This window comes from Macaca mulatta, chromosome 10 (assembly GCF_049350105.2).
Source record: "Macaca mulatta isolate MMU2019108-1 chromosome 10, T2T-MMU8v2.0, whole genome shotgun sequence".
In the NCBI taxonomy this organism is placed as follows: Eukaryota; Metazoa; Chordata; class Mammalia; order Primates; family Cercopithecidae; genus Macaca; species Macaca mulatta.
This window is the reverse complement of record NC_133415.1, coordinates 63,825,466-63,845,011: the sequence shown is the minus strand read 5'-3', so window position 1 is coordinate 63,845,011 and position 19,546 is coordinate 63,825,466. Positions and strand designations below refer to the sequence as shown.

The window sequence follows — 19,546 nt, the reverse complement described above, 5'->3', positions numbered from 1 at the left end:
GTTGATACCTATTGCATTATCATGTGCTTTTATATCTAGTGGAGGAGTGTTCTCTCATTTGGTGTCTTCTAAATTTTCTTATTTTTTTTTCTTGGCTATTTCCTCTCCCAAACCTTGTAATGCTTATTATTAATATAGTTGTACCTGTGTGAATTCTATAGAACAATTTAGGCGGAATTGACATTAAAATATAAAGACTTCCCTACTAGGATCATGGATCATGGATTTCTATGTTGTTGTTGTTGTTGTTGTTTAACTTTTTGGGTTCCTCAGAAACGTTTTGTGGCTTCTTTCATGTGGTTTTCTTTGCATCATGTTTTGTGCCATATGGGTTTTTGTTTGTCCTGTGAGTCCACTCTCCACCTTTCTCCACCCTGTTCTGTCCCAGGGAGCCTGACCAATGGGCACAGCATTATGGGTGGCTTTGCCTTTTGGCTGCCCGTTGGGTTTGGTGGATGGAGAGCCCTGACAGAAGGAGGAGGGGACAGTGACGTCTGATGCCTCAGCAGGCTGATCTCCACTGAGTTCCCTGACATTTCAAGGCAGCCTCTTCATGATGCTCTCCTTTTGGATTCCTATAACCAGCCCTCCTCCTGTGCCACCCTCTTAGGGTGGGAATAGCTTGCAGTTGCTGTGGCACAGTCCCTACTTATCTTCTTACACCTGCCCCATCCTTGTAAATATTTCCTTTGTTAAACCCGCCTCCAATTATCCTTATCTGATCATACTGTTTCCTGCTGAGACCCTGACCTGACACAGTTCTCGACATTGATCATTTATTTCTATGTGTTTTATGATTTCTCTTGGTATTCTGAGTATACACTTTTTCTCATATTTTCTAAATGTTTGTCTTGTGTATGGGAAAACTACTAGTGTTTGTATTTTTATCTTGTATTCAGTCACCTTTATGAAATATCTTTGAGCTTGGAAAGTTTTTCAGCTGATTCTCTTTTCTGCCGCAGCATCACCTCTACCCTATTCTACTGGTCAGAGCAGTTAGAGGGCACGCTCAGAGACAAGGGGTGGAGGCGGACTTCTCTCAATGGGGGTGTGGCAGAGTCACTTTGCAGAAGAGCATGAGGGATGTGGGATGACAGGTACTGTCCTGGCGGTCATCTTAGGATTCTTTGGATAAGAGAACCTGCTACACCTTCCTTTTCAATATTTATACCTTTAGTCTTTTTCCAGTTTTAGTGTATGGATAGAACAACATTGAGTAATAGTGTTAGTAACAGCTGCCTCTCTGGTGTTTTTGATTTTAATGGAATGATTCTGTACTTTCCTCCATTTAGCATAATCATGGCTGTAGGTTTCTGATACATATCCCTTAACAAGTAAGGGAAATTTTCTTCTCTATCTTATTAAAAGTTTTTATTATGGATGAGTGTTGAATTTTATCAAATGTGTTTTTGACATCGAGATGTTCACATGGCTTTATTTCTTTAATATATTGCACACTTTTCTCTTTCTTAGATTTATTCCTCTTTTTGATCCCATATTTCTTGGAGTTAGTTATTCTTTTAGAGACGGTGTTGGGTAGTAAGGTCCCTGCATCCACACAAATATGAGAAATTTTCATTGGTCCTCCTACTTGTATACTCATTTGGCTGTGTGTAGAATTCTCATTCAAATTATTATTATTATTATTATTATGGAAATAGAGTCTTGCTCTGTCCCCCAGGCTGGAGTGCAGTGATGTGATCTCGGCTCACTGCAGCCTCTGCCTCCCGGGTTCAAGCAATTCTCTTGCCTCAGCCTCCTGAGTAGCTGGAATTACAGGTGTGCACCACCACACACGGCTAATTTTTTGTATTTTTTGTAGAGATGGGGTTTCACCATGTTGGCCAGTCTGGTCTTGAACTCTTGACCTCAGGTGATCTGCCCCTGCTCAAGCTCCCAAAATGCTGGGATTACAGGCATCAGCCATCTGCGCCAGCCTCATTCTAATTATTTCTCATCAGATTGTTGTCTTCCAGTATCTAATGTCATTGATAAAATATAATCTGATACCAACCTGATTCTTGATCTTTTATGAATAAATGTGTGTTTGTTTGCTTTCTTTCTCGAGAATTAAATTTTCTTTTTGTCTCTGGAATTCTGAAATTTTGCCAAGAAGTATCTTATGTCTCTGTTGGCAATCTTTCTTCTATGATTTCATTAATTATTTCTTCTCCTCCATTTTCTCCATTCTCCTTTTCTTAAATTCTTTTTTAGATGGATATTAGATCTTTTGAATTGATTCTTCAATGTCTCTAAACATATATATGTTACATTTTACTCATCATTTTAGATTTCCTCAATTTTGTCTTCCAAATCTCTAATTCTTCAGCTGTGTTTATTCTATTACCCAAGTACTCTATTGGAATCTTTATTTCAGAGTTCATCTATTTAACTTCCAAGTCTCTTGTTCTCTCATTGTTCCTTTTTGGTACCAGCTTGTTTATTACATGCAAGATGCTTTTTGATCTCTCTGAGTACACTCTATAGAACTTTTTTTAATTTCCTGAATAATTTGTCTTCTCTGTAGTAAGTTGTATGTTTCTCTATGCTGGTCTTTTTTTATTTGTCAGTTTTCCTCAAAAGTTTGTCCTTGTCATGAGTGAAAGAATAAATGATCAGTTTGAGTGGCTGGCATGGGTATCCTTGACAGTTGTGCTTGTATGTTTCTCCATGGCGTCTCCCCTGTCACTGGTAGTGACACCATCCCTCTGTCTGATTGGGAGGGTGTGGCAGTGTCTGGCTTCCCCTTGTGTGCTTGAATGGAGTACCAGCCGACAGGCAGGGACTCCAGGTGACCCAAGGTAAGAAGGTTTCACCTAGTGGTAGGGTTTCCTTCCAATGTAAAACTGCCTAACGTTTTTGTCCTCCATTATGCTCTCATTACACCAAAAATAATTTTTGTTGTTATTTTAAGGGATTTGGGATGGGAAGAAAATTAGATGCACATGGCCCATCTGCTGTTTTGGGCTAATAACCTCTGTTGGCTTTTTGTTTTTCAATGATTTCTCAGTCCTATACTTATCACTCATTTTATTTTATAATGAGGGATGCCTCCTTGGTAATTATAGAAAAGTCTTATAGTATAAAGGCCATTACAGGGTCAATGCAGATTGAAAGGTTGCCAGAACTGCCCTAGGGTACCGCCACTGGCCCGGTTACCCTGAGCTCTGTTTCCTCTGTGCTTTGTGACAAAAGCTGGAAAGGCAGGGGACCTCGAGAAGCTTGGCCACCCATGCCACAGTTTTCATGGATTTGCTGGTGCCAGCCTTGCTGATCACAGAACACATCAGGGGCCTTGCATTCTCCAATTTCTGTTCTTGAAAGTAGGCTTTTAAAATAATTTTACTGTGGAAAACAAGGAGAAATATAAGTTGGTGTTTTGCAACCTGCATATGATTTGATTTTTCCTGCGTTTTGGGTGCATTTACTGCTGCTGTCATCAGAGAGTCACACCCACCTTGGAGTGTTCCACTCCCGCCATGCTCCTGACAGTGTGCACTGCTGGGAGGTGACACAGGACAGGCTGGCCCAGGGCACAGTTAGCATGAAGGAGACCTGGGATCCCAGTGCAATGTGGGCACAGTGGGGGAACCAGAACCAGACCTATGGAAACAAGAGCAGTGTGCCTGATATTTCCTTTACATGGGAAGACACTCATCAATTCTTTAAATTACCTTCCACTGTAAAAATATTACACATCAAGGGGGATAGAAGGTTTAAGAAGTGCACAGGGATAAGGCCCAATTATGCAGTTTTATTGTAGGCCAGCCAGCCATACATGTAATCAAAGTGTATGACTTGGGGCCAGGCATGGTGACTCGCACCTGTAATTTTAGCACTTTGGGAGGCCAAGGCGGGCAGATCACTTGAGGTCCGGAGTTTAAGACCTGCCTGGCCAAACATGGTGAAACTCCGTCTCTACTAAAACTAAAAAAAAAATTAGCCAGGCATGATGGTGGGCGCCTGAAATCCCAGCTGGTTGGGAGGCTGAGATGGGAGGATCTCTTGAACCCAGGAGGCAAAGGTTGCAGTGAGCGAAGATCACGCCGGGGCATTACAGCGTGGGTGACAGAGTGAGACTCTGTCTCAAATGAAGAAAAGCAAAACAAAACAAAGTGTGTGACTTGGGGGTGACACATTTCCACACTAACACATCAGAGAACACTAGTGGCTCTGTCTGCCTGACTCCCTAATTTCCCATGGGCTCGGTCTCTTGCGCTGACTGGCTTGTGCTCACTTTGCCTGAGTGGTTAGGAGCTGCCGTCCTGCCGCTTGGCCAACGGCAGAGACTCGGGGCTCTCTGAGTTGATAGCAGCCATGGGTGTGGAAGGAGCACATTACAAGCTCTGCTGCCATCCCCCAAAGACAATCCATCAGAACAACTAGCTCTCAGGAAATGTAATTTCTAATTTAAAAAATTTACCGTGAAGATGAGGTGGCAAATATGGAAGAGAAAAACACATTTCTTACTGTCATACCTAAAGTAATTTTTAAAAGATATTTATCACAAAATGCATGCCATTTGTTTAAAATGCTTGTAGAAACCATCCCTTCTGTCTCTTCTGTAGGACATTGAGTACATACGGTCACATTACAACATTGAAGATTTCATCTACTTCAGTCACCACCAGCGCGAAGAACACGGGCACATGCATCACTTTGCCCTCAACCCCATTTTCCGGCACTACACCAAGTTCTTTCTGAAGGAGATCCTGCGTTTAGGCTTTAAATCCTGTCTCTACTACCCTGTTTACCCAAAATCCAGAGAAGGCAAGGTGAGAGAATGGTGCGATTCCCTTTCCCAGCAGGTCAGTGTTCACAGTGTTGTTGGTGTTGTGTGCCACATTTTATTCATTCCTCTCATGATGGGTTTTGATGATAACATGGGTCTGAATTTCCAATGGCCATATTTAGTTTTGCCTTTTTCATAGACTACAGTGACATTCTGTAGGCTTCGAATTTCTGACACAATCACAACTAATATCATTGGTAGTAAAATATGTTGGCTTTTCTATATTGACAAAACAGAGACTGAAAACCATGCAAAAATGCTCTAAGAGACGTGAAAATCTAATAATTTTTTATGATGCACGAGTGCAGCACCAACATGATCCTATTCATTCCTTCAAGCAAAGAACATTTCAGTGATGATTCCATAGAATAAATTAATTCTATTTTAGAAGACTGGCGTGCTATCCCAGCATTCCAAACAAGCACTGTACACACCCCCAGTAGGTGATGGAGAGAAAGTGTGGAGATACCTGATGCCGATGTAACCCCGTGTAACACTTGCCATACTTGCATGGAGTAATACTGTGGTAATAGACACGAATCTGATGTGTATACATGGTGTGTATGTGCATGCACAGATCACACACCCTCCATCTTACTTGCATACGTCCCATCCCACTTTAGTGTTCCTCACAGCACTCACCACCAACTGAAGTTATCTATTTTACCATGAACACAGCCATGCTTTTATCTGTCTTGTTCAAAGCTATATCCCCATTGCCTGGAAGAGTCACAAACACAAACACACACACACACAGACACCCCACACACTCTCATGCATTCATGCACATATACCACACTCTCACACACTCATGCATTCACACATATACTCACCCCCCACACACACACACTCACACACTCATATAAGGTGTCTGGTTGTTCCATAGGCAAGGGCGTTTTCAAGCTAGATTCCCAAGGGTTTTTTCCTGCAAATTGGTCTCTCAGTCACTGACAACATTGGTCCTCAACTTGACGTAGACTTGGGGTGAAGGGATTCAACCACTACAGCAGGTAGAAGTTGCCCCATAAGATTCCACTCATGAACTCAAACTTTCCCATGTTCTGCCTAGAGTCTTTGACATTGTCTCATTTCTTCTTATCAGCAAAAGGGAGCTAAGAGATCTTAAAATGCCTTATTATTAACATGTCTATTTATTAAACAATCTGAAGTGTGTTAGTACATACACATAACAATAATCTCGCCAGTGTATTTTATTTAACAAAAACCTTTTGGAGAAGTTCGGAAAACCTTTTGGAGAAGTCCAGAGGGAATGGGGAAGAAAGAAGAAAAACAGAAAAGGTTTTGAGTGAGATGTAGACTCTGCCCTAGCTTCTTTTTTTTTTTTTTTTTTTTTTTTTTGCTATCAAAATGCAGCACCTTGGCAATGAAATGGCCCAGCTTTGAGCTCACTGAGATGGGAAGGTAACAGTTCTGCTGGAAAATCCTGGTCCTGCACAGTTTTCTTTTACTTTGCACTTGGCCAAATGCCAATTTTGTGACCTTCAGGATGTGATATTACTTTCTTGTTTTTATTCATGAAGTTGCCTGGATGTGCTGGGTTAGAGAAAGTCCATTTGCATCCATAATAAAAATAATACCTTGGACGTTTCATTAAATGTTTATACATTTACCTCAATAGTATGAAATTAGGAATATGTTCCACACTGTTGTATATAGCCTCTAAAAACATGCTTGGAAACAGATTTCTTCTCAGTCTGCACTTCCAGTTGATTTCACATATTCATTTAAAACAAGTGTATGAAGCAGTTCCAAATAATTTGAGTAAGAATTCCCAAATTCTGCTATAAATCCCCAGTTGACTACAGTAAAGTTGAGCTTTTTGGCTCACATTATGGGGATGGTTTTCTCTCTGTCTCTCTGGTCAAGGCATGTATTAAGAGCTCTTTCAGGCATAAAAACAGGGTGCTGGCTAGGGTTCTGTTTTTCAGTTTGCGAAGTCAGGGTGTGAAGTTCAGTGGTGAAGCATATTAGAAAACCATTTTAGAAGCTCTTAGAAATGCCAGGGGTTATTTTTAGAACTGCAAAAAGTCATATGTAAACCACCTATTTATTAAAATGCATCTACAGTTGTTTTTCTTTCTTTGCTTTCTAGCTTAAATTCAATAAATGTATCATTAAAAGTTTTGATTTTACAGTCTGACTCTTCAGATTTAAATGGTTACAATGTCCTTAGTTCATTTCACCAAAACCCTAAGATTTTATAAATGTGACAGAAATAAAGATCACCGTGTTTGGTTTTCTCTGCTAAGTTTTTAAAACTGGATAAAATCAGTACATAAAGCATTCCCCTAAGACATGGTTTATCATAGTTCATTTCAGTAAGTATAAATCCAACTCATAATTTAGTATTAGTCTAGATGTAAATAATATGATCTACTTCTCCCACACCCACCCTCACTTCTCAGTTTTCTTTTTGTGCCAAAACAGTTTTTGTTGTTGTTATTGTTTAACAGAGGTCCAGTTGAAGTCACTGTGAGTGACTTTTACAAACAGGAGAATTTTCACATCCCTGCTAAGTTACCCCTTGGATGACATTTTTATCTATGTGTCTTCTTAAAGCAGCTTGTGCCAAACATACAAAGGTTAACAGGATGCAGATAACACAGCTTAATGGGGTCAGATCAAGCTGATGCATGATCACTATGGAGAAGAATATCCTCCCGGGGAAAATACTTGTACTGAAAAATCCCATAAACCAAACCACTTGTTTATCTGTCATTCCCACAGAGATAGTAATGTAATTACTCTCGTAATTATCTTCATTAGTGTCAGGCATTATCTACAATTCATTCCACTGCTCGAAGAGTATGTTTGTTTATTTGCTGATTTTTTTTTTTCTTCTCTGACTTGGCCGAGTTAAGAGTTTTGTATTTGTAAAGCTGTACGCAGACATCTGTGCTGAGCCTCTCTGACATTCTCTCCCCTAAAATATAGATTGCTGTCTTTCAGTTCCAGAACCCCTACGCCCACTCCCTGACATCTGCCCTTCATTACTTGGTTCCCGTGCGACCACGACGACAGATTGTCTATCCTCTGGAAAAGCTTGGCATAAACGCTCCATCAAAGGCGGTCTCCAAGGATCCGGTGGGTAGCAGGGCGGCAGGCAGGGCGGCGCGGTGCCAGCTCCCGTGGGCCTGGCAGATGGGGTGGCAGTGCTGTCTTCACAGGAGCAGGCTGCTTCTTAATTACAGAGAACCTGGTGCTCATACCCTTACAGGCGGAGCCCTGCGAAGGCTCCCCTGCAGGCCTTTCCCTCAAGTCGTTATTTCCTGGCAAGCCTAAAGCAGTAGCCACAGGACCCTGCAGGGTCATCCCATGGGGATGCCTCTCAGGCTGCTGTGTCCCAGGACAAAAGACCTAGAGTCATCCTCCGGCATATTTTCATTTTCTTTCCCTGTCCTCAAAAGCAGATTCCCCCTTTCAGTGATGTTTTGCTTTCAAGGCATTAAGTGGTCATTCGCTGTTAGGACGAAGCTGACAGAGAAAACAGAGCTGGCTGCATTTGAGATGTTTGGGCCCCGGGTCTAAGCTGGTTTCTTTAACTCCCTCCCCCAGGGGCATCAAGATGATTAACAGAAGCATATTAGCTGCCCTGGGGCAGCAGGAGTTTTTGACCTTAAAATGAATGGCCAGGGGCCACTTTTATTGTGAGAACAGGAAAAAGGGTTGAAATCAAACCTAGATATTCTTTTAAATGCAAATGTACCTGTATACATACACACAGTTTTTTTCAATAACCTAATTGGAAAACATAATTTTCTCATGTTGACTGATATGGACTTGTAGTGTTTGTATACTCTTCTACTTAAGTAAAAAACAAAACAAACAAACAAAAAAATCCCTCAGTGGGCTAACATTTGTCCTTTGTGAGAGAGAAAAAGGGAAAGTGTGAGTTTAAACTCTGCAAACACTTACCCAAGGCGCTGCCCCTCAGAGCTGGAGATGATGCTGAAATAAACACCTTGCAACAGGCTCGGCACTGCGGGAAGGACATCGCCCCGCCCGGCACCTGTCTTACTGGCGGGTGCACTGAGAGATGGGGAGGGCACCTCCATCAGACCAACTCAGAGGCAGCTTTGTGTCTTACATTCATCTTTGTATTTGTAAAATAACAAAAATTTATATCATTGTAAATTTATATGTGAGTACAGACTGATCATATAAAGCAGGACTTCTCAATCTACATGTCGTTTTTTTTTTTTAAATTAATGTGCAATTAGTCATAGACTGATAGTTTTGTAAAAAGTGAATTCCTGGGAAAACAAGATTAAAAAAGCAAAGACAGACAAAATTCTTTTATTGTTAGATTTAACAGACATAGCATTACTCTGTTGGTTTGCTATAAAAGTTTCTGAATGCTTCTCTCGGTGTCTCTTACTCGTATCTTCATAGACAAATAATAGTTTGCACATGGGCACCTGTTCCAGACCACAGATTGAGTGGCACTGGAACTCCCATGCACTCAGCACCCAGCTGCAATGATTTGCAACTCTTTGCTAATTTTGGATCATCTGTGCCCCCACCACTTCCCCTTTCTCCTATATCATTTTGAAGCAAACTCCAGATTCATATCATTTTATCTGAAGGTCACAGGCATATTCTTAAGTAGCAGGGTTCACAGCACTGGAGATGAGATGTGCCTAGCCCACCTGGAAGACCTTTAGGATGGGCCACCATGTGGTCTGTCTGCATGTGAAGATCCTGGGAACAGACTGCTTTGGAAAGAGAGCCAACACCCAGAAGTTTGGTGCAAAGACAGTGACTTGGGGTCAGAGACAGTGGCTACATGCTGTCTCCAGCACTGAAATACAGTTTCCACAGAGGCAAACTGATCTCTGGAGAAAGCGCTGGGCATAGAAGTACATGGATGTGCTCGGCGTACAACTTTGCAGCTTCCGCATCAGATCAGGGTCAGGATGAGAGATGCTGACCTTCTGCAGTCATTGCTGAGACTTATACTTCAGTGGCAGCCCACAGCTCCTGTGCCTTCAGCCAGTCCTCTGGCAGCATGGGTGGCCTGGCTGGAGCTGGAGGGAGGAGTCCAGAGTTGCTGCATGGATATCAGGAAGCATCGTTTTTATGAATATGAAGTGCAGTTCCACACCTGCCCCCTCCCTCCCACCCTATTGTGAGAATTTTCAGTTAAGTGATTTTGAGGTGAGCTGGAGCTCTAGGTGGGGAGAAAGTCAGAGATAACATTTTGTTTCATTTAAAATTATCTCATTACTACTTCCCAGGTTGGTATGATCCGAAACCATTGCTTACATTGAGTAACCTTTTCCATGGTCATCTCAGTAAGCTGTGCCCCTCACCCCTGAGCCCTGGTGTATTTCAGCACAAAGCAGAGATGGATTGTTCAAACCCAGGGTCCAGGAAGGCAGCCACTTAGCAGACGGGTGGGAGAATTCTAACACAGATGCCTGTTACCTGCTGCTCGTGCTATTGTGCTTATTTCTCAGGTGAATTCTGACTGTTTTTTTTTTTTTTTTTTTTTTTTTGAGACGGAGTCTCGCTCTGTAGCCCAGGCTAGAGTGCAGTGGCCGGATCTCAGCTCACTGCAAGCTCCGCCTCCCGGGTTCACGCCATTCTCCGGCCTCAGCCTCCCGAGTAGCTGGGACTACAGGCGCCCGCCACCTCGCCCGGCTAGTTTTTTGTATTTCTTAGTAAAGACGGGGTTTCACCGTGTTAGCCAGGATGGTCTCTATCTCCTGACCTCGTGATCCACCCGTCTCGGCCTCCCAAAGTGCTGGGATTACAGGCTTGAGCCACCGCGCCCGGCCCTCTGACTGTTTAAGAAGCACTTTTGTTGCTACTCGTTGTATTCAAGCTTCAGAAAATTGTAATGGAGATTTAGATTTAGTAAACAAGATTCAGTAAAAAATTTTAGACATATTAAAAGTTTAATCACAGGATTATCGAGACCATAATCCACATGGAATGGGCCTCGGTATTAAAAAGTTAAAATGCGGCCGGGCGCAGTGGCTCAAGCCTGTAATCCCAGCACTTTGGGAGGCCGAGACGGGTGAATCACGAGGTCAGGAGATTGAGACCATCCTGGCTAACACGGTGAAACCCCGTCTCTACTAAAAAATACAAAAAAAACTAGCCGGGCGAGGTGGCGGGCATCTGTAGTCCCAGCTACTCGGGAAGCTGAGGCAGGAGAATGGCGTGAACCTGGGAGGCGGAGCTTGCAGTGAGCTGAGATCCGGCCACTGCACTCCAGCCTGGGCGGCAGAGCGAGACTCCATCTCAAAAAAAAAAAAAAAAAAAAGTTAAAATGCTAAATTATATTATTAATTTTTCTCTTTTTAACATTTTAGACAGTTTTAATGTTTTAGAGTGATTATCTGAGACAAGTTGAGCCAAGTAGAGTATTTTTAGGAAGAATCTCTGTATATCCCTCAAGACATTGTTTTCTTAGTAGAGTGATAGCATTGCAGTAGCCAACTGTGCAAGGTTGAGCAACTCTCATTACCAAATGAATGAATTTTCCCTTTAGGTTTGACATCTCCTACCCTCCCTTCCCCTCCCAGTGCATCGAGCTTTATATGAGACCCTCAGCTCCCTCACCATGTCCATATCACTTCTCTTGCCGGCCACTCGTCTTTCATACCTTTTATCCTATTTTAAGCATCTTAGAGTGACCATCCAGTCCCTAGTTTTCACCTAGGAAGCCAATCTTCAAGGGAACAGATCACTCCAGGCATGAGTAATGGGATAGAAAGCATTTCATCTCGGTAGGTTGTCAATTTGAATCTGGCACAAGGCAGCAGTGATTGAAATTCATCACTGCATGGCAGGGAAATATGCCCTCGCTCCCACCTCAAGGCCCTCCTAATTCCTGCCTGGTTTGGACGATCAGTGTCCCTGCCACAACACCTTCCCCGTCGTTTCTATTAATTGACAGCCCACTCCACAGCAGGTAATAAAAAAGAGCCTAGAAAACATAAATGATTTTCATCACACATTTCAGAACAAGGTCTCAAAGATTCGTAATAATATCTCCACAGTCAACCAGTGTGAATGCATGGGTAAGAGAGAGGGCTTTCTCCTGACCAAGACCATAACTGACATCATAGACCTGGAAGATTCTTTTCTTAGCTTGAATGAGCCATCTTGGCCCGTGCTTTTACGTTATGAGAGTTATTCTCATGAAAGTTTTTTATTAGATGACTCATCAGGGCCTACCTGCGTAAGTATTATTATTTTTTACAAAATTATTTTATTTCTTTAATTTTAATTTTTGTTGGTACACAGTAGGTATCGATGTTTATAGCATACACGAGATTTTGATACAGGCATGCAATGAGTAATAATCACATCATATAAAATGGGGTATCCATCCATTCCCTCAAGTATTTATCCTGAATGAGTATTACGATCAGGAAAACACTCAAAATTGGGCTGAATTAATTTAGCAGTTATATTGATTAAAGACGGCCGAACAAGCTGCCCTATACTTATTTTCAGAGTGGGTCTACATACAAGCCTGTTTTCTTTCCTTTCTGCCTTTTACAGGGATTCAGATATGACTGTGTCACCATGCATACCTGCACGGAGCTTCCAGTCTAGTTTCGGTATTAACTGGGGGTGGAAGAGGGCTTGTACTGGCCTTCCAGGTGACAAGAGCCCAAACTCAGGAGAAATAGCCACACTGGGCTCAGACCTGTTTCTGCAGAATTCCTGGAGAGGGAATGTGTTTGAAAAAAAGGCACCTCTTCCTTTCCAGGAGTGGGAGTTTAAATAAGTGTTATTTGTCATATTACACTCCAGAAAACCTGCTTTGAACTTAAATAGCTCCTGCCATTGCCTCAATATCAGTAGATGCTCCCCATCATCCACTTCAGTCACTTCAGCTCTTCATCTTGGTTTATAGTGTTCATAGAATTATAGCGTGAACTCACCTCTCTCTCACATATTTTCAAAACTAAATCAACCCTTCATCCTTCCTGAGGAATCATACTTTCAGAGTGATCTTGGTTTTCTTTTTCTTTTTTTTTTTTCTGGTTGCTTATTAACGATGGTCTGATTAAATCTCGACTAATGAATTCTTTGGAGGCCTCCATTTGGATTCTGTGCATTCATTTCTCCACATTTTCCCTTTGTCCTTCTACAAAGAAAAATGACGGTTTATGGAAGCCCTCCCCCTCAGAGCTAAGTGATGGCCCTGCTTTTTCCTGGTATGTGATCTCTCAGGAAGATGTCACTCACTGGCATTCAGTTACCCTTTGAATTGCCCCTTTTCATCTGGCTGTTCTTCCCAGTCCAGCTATAATTACCATCTGATGGACTGTTACTGGATACTGTTTCACTTGTGCATCTGCTGCCCTAGGAAATTGCATTATTCTCCCAGCACCTGCTAGATTTTCCCCAGCTTTATTGTTTCCCAGCCCCTTCCTTAAACGTGGTAACTTTCACCGCCAGTGGTTAGACTTCCCTTGGTTATATTTGTGGTCGGTGTATTTTTAGCTCTTGGGCCATCACTTTGGTAGAGGTTTCTAAAAATGCAGACCCGTATTTTTTCAGCATCATATATGCTCTAATCATTATTAATGTGACCATGGGAGAAATATTTTCTTGAAATGAAATTAACCCACTTTAAATCATCGCCATGAGTCCAGTTTGCTTCTTCAAGCCACTTCCCAGCCAGTTCCTATGTGTTTACAATATCTATGGGAAGTGTACTTTCTTCTATGTATAGTGAACTCTTTTCTCTGAGATTTTTAGCATCATTTACGTAAGTTCCTTTGTGGGCTTTTTTCTTTCTACAATACAAGTTCTATGGTCATTTCTTTCCAATTCTCTGAACATTATCTAGTTTAATATAATATGTTATATATTATATAAGCATATATTATATAAATAGTATATAAATACACACCAGAAGGACTTATAAACCAGTGTTTATTCTCCTTACTGTCCTAATTTTTCCCTCTTAGAAAAGTTACAAGGTACTAAAAACAACTACTATTGCATTACTGTTACTTCTTGAGCTGTTGCTTAAAGGCTTCCCATGGAGTTTCTCATCTCGTCCTCTCATCAGCGCATGTAAATAGTTACTGCGATTACCATCCTCAGTGTACCTAAAGCAAACAGGCTTGCCAGGAGGGCGAGTAAATAACTTGTCCAAAGGCAATTTAATTGACAGAATTTCAAACCCAGGCAGTTGGTTGCCAAAACTCCTATCTTTAACTTCCACAGACATACTTTCCTACCTAAAAGGCTAAAGTACTAGTATAACTCATTATAGGAAAACCAAACTACAGAAAAGGAGTATGGTTCAATATAGATCTTGTTGAACCTCACAAATCCTTGGCACCAGGTACTTAACCAAAAGGTGACCCACAGACGATTGGATTTCTCCCAGTGCAGTTTGAATTTTCCTCTTGGCTGAATGATCCACTCTTGGGTTTGATCTGGTACCAGCCTGACCCTGTCTGACCTGGGCTACGAAGGAGCAGACATGGGTCCAGGTTGGTGTGCTGGCAGGTTTTGGACACCTGCTGATCAGGCTGTCTGCAGTTAGCTCGCTGTTGTATGGGTTTGTTGTTACAAACCTTTGTAATTTTTGTTGTTACAAAAAACCTTTGTTGTTGCAAAATTATGGTGGCAGCTGCTGGGAAAGGAAGAAAAAAATTGTGATCCCATATGGAGGCTACATTATACATTTCCCAAAATTCAGCTCCATGTTGGATGTGGTTTCAGAACCCAAGTAAGTGCCCATCAGATGAGTGACTAAAGGTTTATTTTTGGGGGTGGGAGGTGGGTGGAGGGAAGAGATAAGATGTGAATTAGTGGCATGATCAACAAGCTGTGGAAATTGTTGAGTACCTGGGCAGTGGTCAGGGGGCAAGATGAGGCTCTGAGGGTATGATAGAGAAGAAATTGGGAAAAGTAACTTCTTAACATCTTAGTGTTGTCAGGAATCAATGCTACATCTTATCCTCATTTTCTAGGACAGATATTTATAGGACAGTCTCTGTCTTCCCCCAACCATGTCTTTAACAGCTTCACATTGTGATATAAATCATATATATACACCATACAATTAACCCACTTCAACTATACAATTCAAAGGTTTTTAGTATATTCACAGAGTTGAACAATCATTACCACTATCTAATTTTAGAACATTTTCATCACCCCCAAAAGGAACCTGTGCCCACTGGCAGTCACTTCCTCTCTTTCCCAGCCCTCTCCTCTCAACCCTAGACAACCAGTAATCTACTTACTCTCTCTATGAACTTACCTATTCTGGACATTTCATACAAGTCGCAACATATACTATGCGGTATTTTGTGACTGGCTTCTTAGCATGTTTCATCCACATTGTAGCGTGTGTGTCTGTACTTTATTTCTTTTTTATTGTTGAATATCCTATTGTGTGGATAATACTATATTTTATTTTTTCATGCATGAGTCGATGACATTTGAGTTTTTTCCATTATTTGGCTATGATGGAAATGTTGCTATGAAAATGTGCACACAGGTTTTTGGGTGTATGTCTTTTCATTTGGGGGACGGTGTCTATACCTACAAGTGGGGCTGCTGGGTCACATGGTAATTCTATGTTTAATATTTTGAGGAACTGCCAAACTATTTTCCAAAGTGACTGCATTATTTTGCACTCTTTCATTCTGAGATCAGATTCAGCATTCTGGCGAGTAATTGATGAAGTGCTGGTCAAATCAAGTCCATTGAAGGGCAACGTCTCAACTGTTCTTTCAGTTTCAGAAGTAGAGTTTCCACCACTCCAAGAGAGCTTCATACACACATTTGAGACTACACTGCTAATGCTGCTTCAATTCTTTTGAAAGCGGAGATTTTTCTAAAATAAAATCTCTGTTAGCTTTCCTGCTTCACCCTCTCTGACTCAGCAGCCTCTTGTGGTCCTGTGTGGACATCTAAGAGAGCTCAGGCAGCAAACAAGATGCCTATCCAAATGTAGAAGGAAAATGGGGGACTTTCTGTTTTTTAAAAGACATCAGCATGTTCTTTGTTTGACCCACCTTTAGTAATATTATTGCTCTTAAAAAGAGCTGCCAATGCTTCCAATAGAAAAGAAAAAAATTCTAAGGATTTCCTGGATGCTGATCGGGTTCTTGCCACAACCCAGTAGGAGGAAAAAAAAATGCATTCTGTTCCCTGCAGAGCCAGGGTAATGAATGCCACAGAGGTCCAGAAGTGCCTCCGGACGCATCAGCTGCCTGCCGCAGAGCTCTGAAAGCCTGCATCCTAGCAAGGCTCCCGGGTGGAGCTGAGCTCCCGGGCAGAAACTGGCCTTCGCAGCTAAGTGGCTTCTTCAGAATCTGCCTTCGGGGAAGAGAGGAATGGCAGCTCCAACGTGAGGCTTTGCTTTGTGTATTTTAAAGTAGCTGGGGATATAAAATGACAAAGGGGACAATTAGAGCTGCGGATACTGACTAGAGAAGTGATATCTTTTCCCCTTGATTAAAAATAAGTATGTTATTAGAAAAGCAATACATGTTTTTGGTAGACATTTTAGGAAAAAATAATAGAGAAAATCAGTAAAACCTTCTTTCCTCCTGTCTTTTGATTACCTTTGTTAATATTTTGGGGTTTCAACTTCTGGATTATTTTCTGTGAAAAAGACTATATATATGCTATTAGATATGGGGTTTTAGTGTTTGAAACATGCTTCTTCACTTAATATGTTGTGACTATATTTACTTGTTACTAAGTATTGTAAAGTGTGATTTTCGTGGCCACACAGTTCTGCGAAGCAGCAAGCCCCGCCGCTCAGTGAGTACTTTCCTCCTGCCAGGCCCTGCATTACATCCTGTCCCAGCTGATCTTTCATTCTCACAGATGTTTCAGCATCATCATCTCCATTTTGCAGTGGGGAAAACTGAGGTTAGTAAAGGGTTGGTAATGCAAGTGAGCATTAAGCCAGCAGGACTTGTGTGAATAGTCACGAAGCCACTTGAGTTCTGTATCTCATCGCCCTGTAAATATGTTCTATGTGGCTGAGTTTTCTCCTGCACCCGGATGGAAAGTGAGCAAGTTCTAGGACCTTCTGGTCAGTTCTAGGTCATTAAAGCTGTATGGGTCACTTCCAATCACAATACTTGATCTTAATTCCATAAAATGTTCAATTTCATTTTATGTAATAATCAAAATTCAATTTTCCTCCAAGGGTGAGGCTCCCCTGACCCACTGCTGAAGCCTGCAAGCACGTGGGAAGCCTGTGGTTGGAGAAGGCAGGATGGGGAGGGCCTCTTGTCTCTTCCGAACTCTCATGCCCCTTCCACTAACTTAGCATTTATATAGCTCTTCAGTATTTAGTGCTTTCTCTTTCTTTAGCCTCTTAGTGTCTTCTTATTATTGAGCTGTGTTTCTAGTCCTTCTGAAATTGGGGTCAGGGCAGGGAGGAACAGTTGGAGGAGGAGGCAAGTCTGAACTTGGCCACTGCTGTCGTAAGATGGCCCCTACTCTGTGGGCTGGACTCCTCTTCTCTTAGTGTGTGTTCACAGTTTCCTAGGGGATTCCTGTTTCTAGGGAGCTCTCACCAGCATTCCCATGATGCAGGAGATGCCATCCTCTAGCTTTGATACCGAGTCTCATTTGCATCTGGAGGTGCCGTATAGGAAGGACCTGAGAGAAGAGCTCTTGCCTCTGTGGGTCAGCAGGCTCTGCCCATGCAGGCCACCTGCCCATGCAGCTCACCCAGCACATCCATCCACTTTGTCTAGAGGCCTCACATGAAGCTCTTGGAGGGCTCCCAAACCCTTTCTGTGACTTGAAGCAAAAGACAAGGCACCCCTTCCATCTGTCCTCTTTGGGGATGGGGGGCATGGGACTCACAGCACATCAACAGTTCTCCTGGAAGAAATCTTCAAAAAAGCCCCTTTTGCATGTACTCATCTAACCCTTTCATGTCTTCATTTTGAGTTAGGAGTTAAAAGGCATTTAACCGGCACTTGTCACTGACTTTGGCATTTTTATAAGGGGGCTCCTTTGGAATGTAGCATCTATTGTCTTCATGCCGGGGCTACACAGCTGCTAAGTTGCGGTTTGGGGACTAAACAGTGTGATGTCAGAGCCCACGATTCACCATTGCTGTGTGCAGGCCAATTCCCTCATGTTGGTTAAGTTTTTAACCCAATTTTTATCATGATGAACACTGCTACCATGTCTGCCCTTATTATTTTTCAGCACATTTGCTTTGATTTCTTTTGAATAAATTCCTAGAAATGGTATTGCTCAGTCAAAGGTAACGTTACTATCTCTTTAATCAAAAAGCATAAAGTTTTAGAATTTGAAAATGAAAACTTGTGATTCCTGAATTGAAAAAGATGATTTCTCTTGGCAATATGTCGCTGTATCTAAGCAACATAAAGAGTATAGAGACATACAGCAAACCCTCTTTTTTATGTCAGATATAGATTTTTAAGACAAGTAACTAGGTGTGCAAAAGGATACATCTTTTATTTTCCTATTTTTGTCTAATTGAACTGAGTCTCTGCTTTGGGCCTTTATTCCACCTGATGGGAGTAAAAGTAACCTCCATCAATTCTGGGTAAATTTAATCATTTAATATTTACACTGAGTCCATGTAGGAGCTTTTCTTCTTTCATGTTTTTAGCGGGGTAGGAAAAACATCCAAGTTCTCAGGAGCTCATGGACACGGAATGTCATGGCACTGTGGCGGGCGGGGAGGAGGCTGGGAGGGGAGGTATCTGCTACTTGGGTAGTGCCTGTCCTCACAGGAATCCTGAGTTCAGAACATCAGCTTTTGTCCTCAGGCAAAGTCACCCCTTGTCCTGGCATCCAAGCCCCCGCAGCCCTCATTGCTTTCTGCAGAAGCATCCCATCCTCACAGCCTTGAGGCCAGTCTGAGTGTGACCTTGTGTTCCCTGGAGCCAGGTGCTCTCTTCCTTTCCTGCTTTCCTCGTTTTGGGCTTTCAGAAGCTCATTGCTGCCTCATTTCCCTCCTTGTCCAGGAAGCTCCCTCAGCCATCTCCGCTGGACTCTTCCCAGGACAAGGTGGCAGTAGAGTCCCCCTCGTAAAGCAGTCTCCTTCTTGTATTCTCCAAAATCTTTGTGGGGATCCTGCCCGCTTCCTTCCACTTTCCTGGCCTTAGCCAGGGGAAGGAGAGGGCTGCACTGCACTAATTTCTCCTTCTTCCCCTCTGGCTTTCCTCCTCCTGGTCCTCAGACAGTGGGCTCGCTGTCCCCATGTGTTCTTCTGTATCTGTCATTGGAAGCATCAACTTTGACTTTTGATGCATAACAGTCAGGCTTTTGAGACTCAGAAAACCTTCTTGCAACCAGTTATCTGCCTGGAAACAAAACAGCACAGAATTGACGCATTTGTTCTCTGGGGCTGGGTCTGCCCAAAGGCCTGGTGTCCCCTGGCTGTTGCCTGCAGCATCAGGAGGGGTCATGAGTCAGCATGGATTGGCAGAAATGAAACACATCTGCTAGTACAAAAACAGCACCCCACTAGGATGACAGCAGTGACAGACATATGAAACACAGACCACGAATGCCCCTCTGGGGCTGGCCTACTCCCTCTGGCTCGTGGAAGAATTATAGAAACGTGATTCCATTCATTATGAAGTGATTGGAGGTCAGTAGATGCGTATAGAATAAAGTACAGTGTCATAAGCCTAACTTTGAGGTCTTTTTGTTAAAACTTTCACTTGTTATATCCCATTAATAAATTCTAGTTTTACAGATGGGATATGGGCTAGGCACAGTGGCTCATAC

The 19,546-nt window shown here is 42.4% G+C and overlaps 1 protein-coding gene across 2 annotated transcripts in view; it reads left to right on the top strand.

The window, feature by feature from the left end:
- CFAP61 (cilia and flagella associated protein 61) overlaps positions 1-19,546 on the top strand; it is a 290,588-nt gene that overhangs the window by 127,892 nt on the left and 143,150 nt on the right. For both annotated transcript variants that reach the window (NM_001193937.3, XM_028827214.2), the window contains 2 exon segments: positions 4,569-4,775; positions 7,763-7,897. In NM_001193937.3, coding sequence (NP_001180866.1) covers positions 4,569-4,775; positions 7,763-7,897 — 342 coding nt within the window.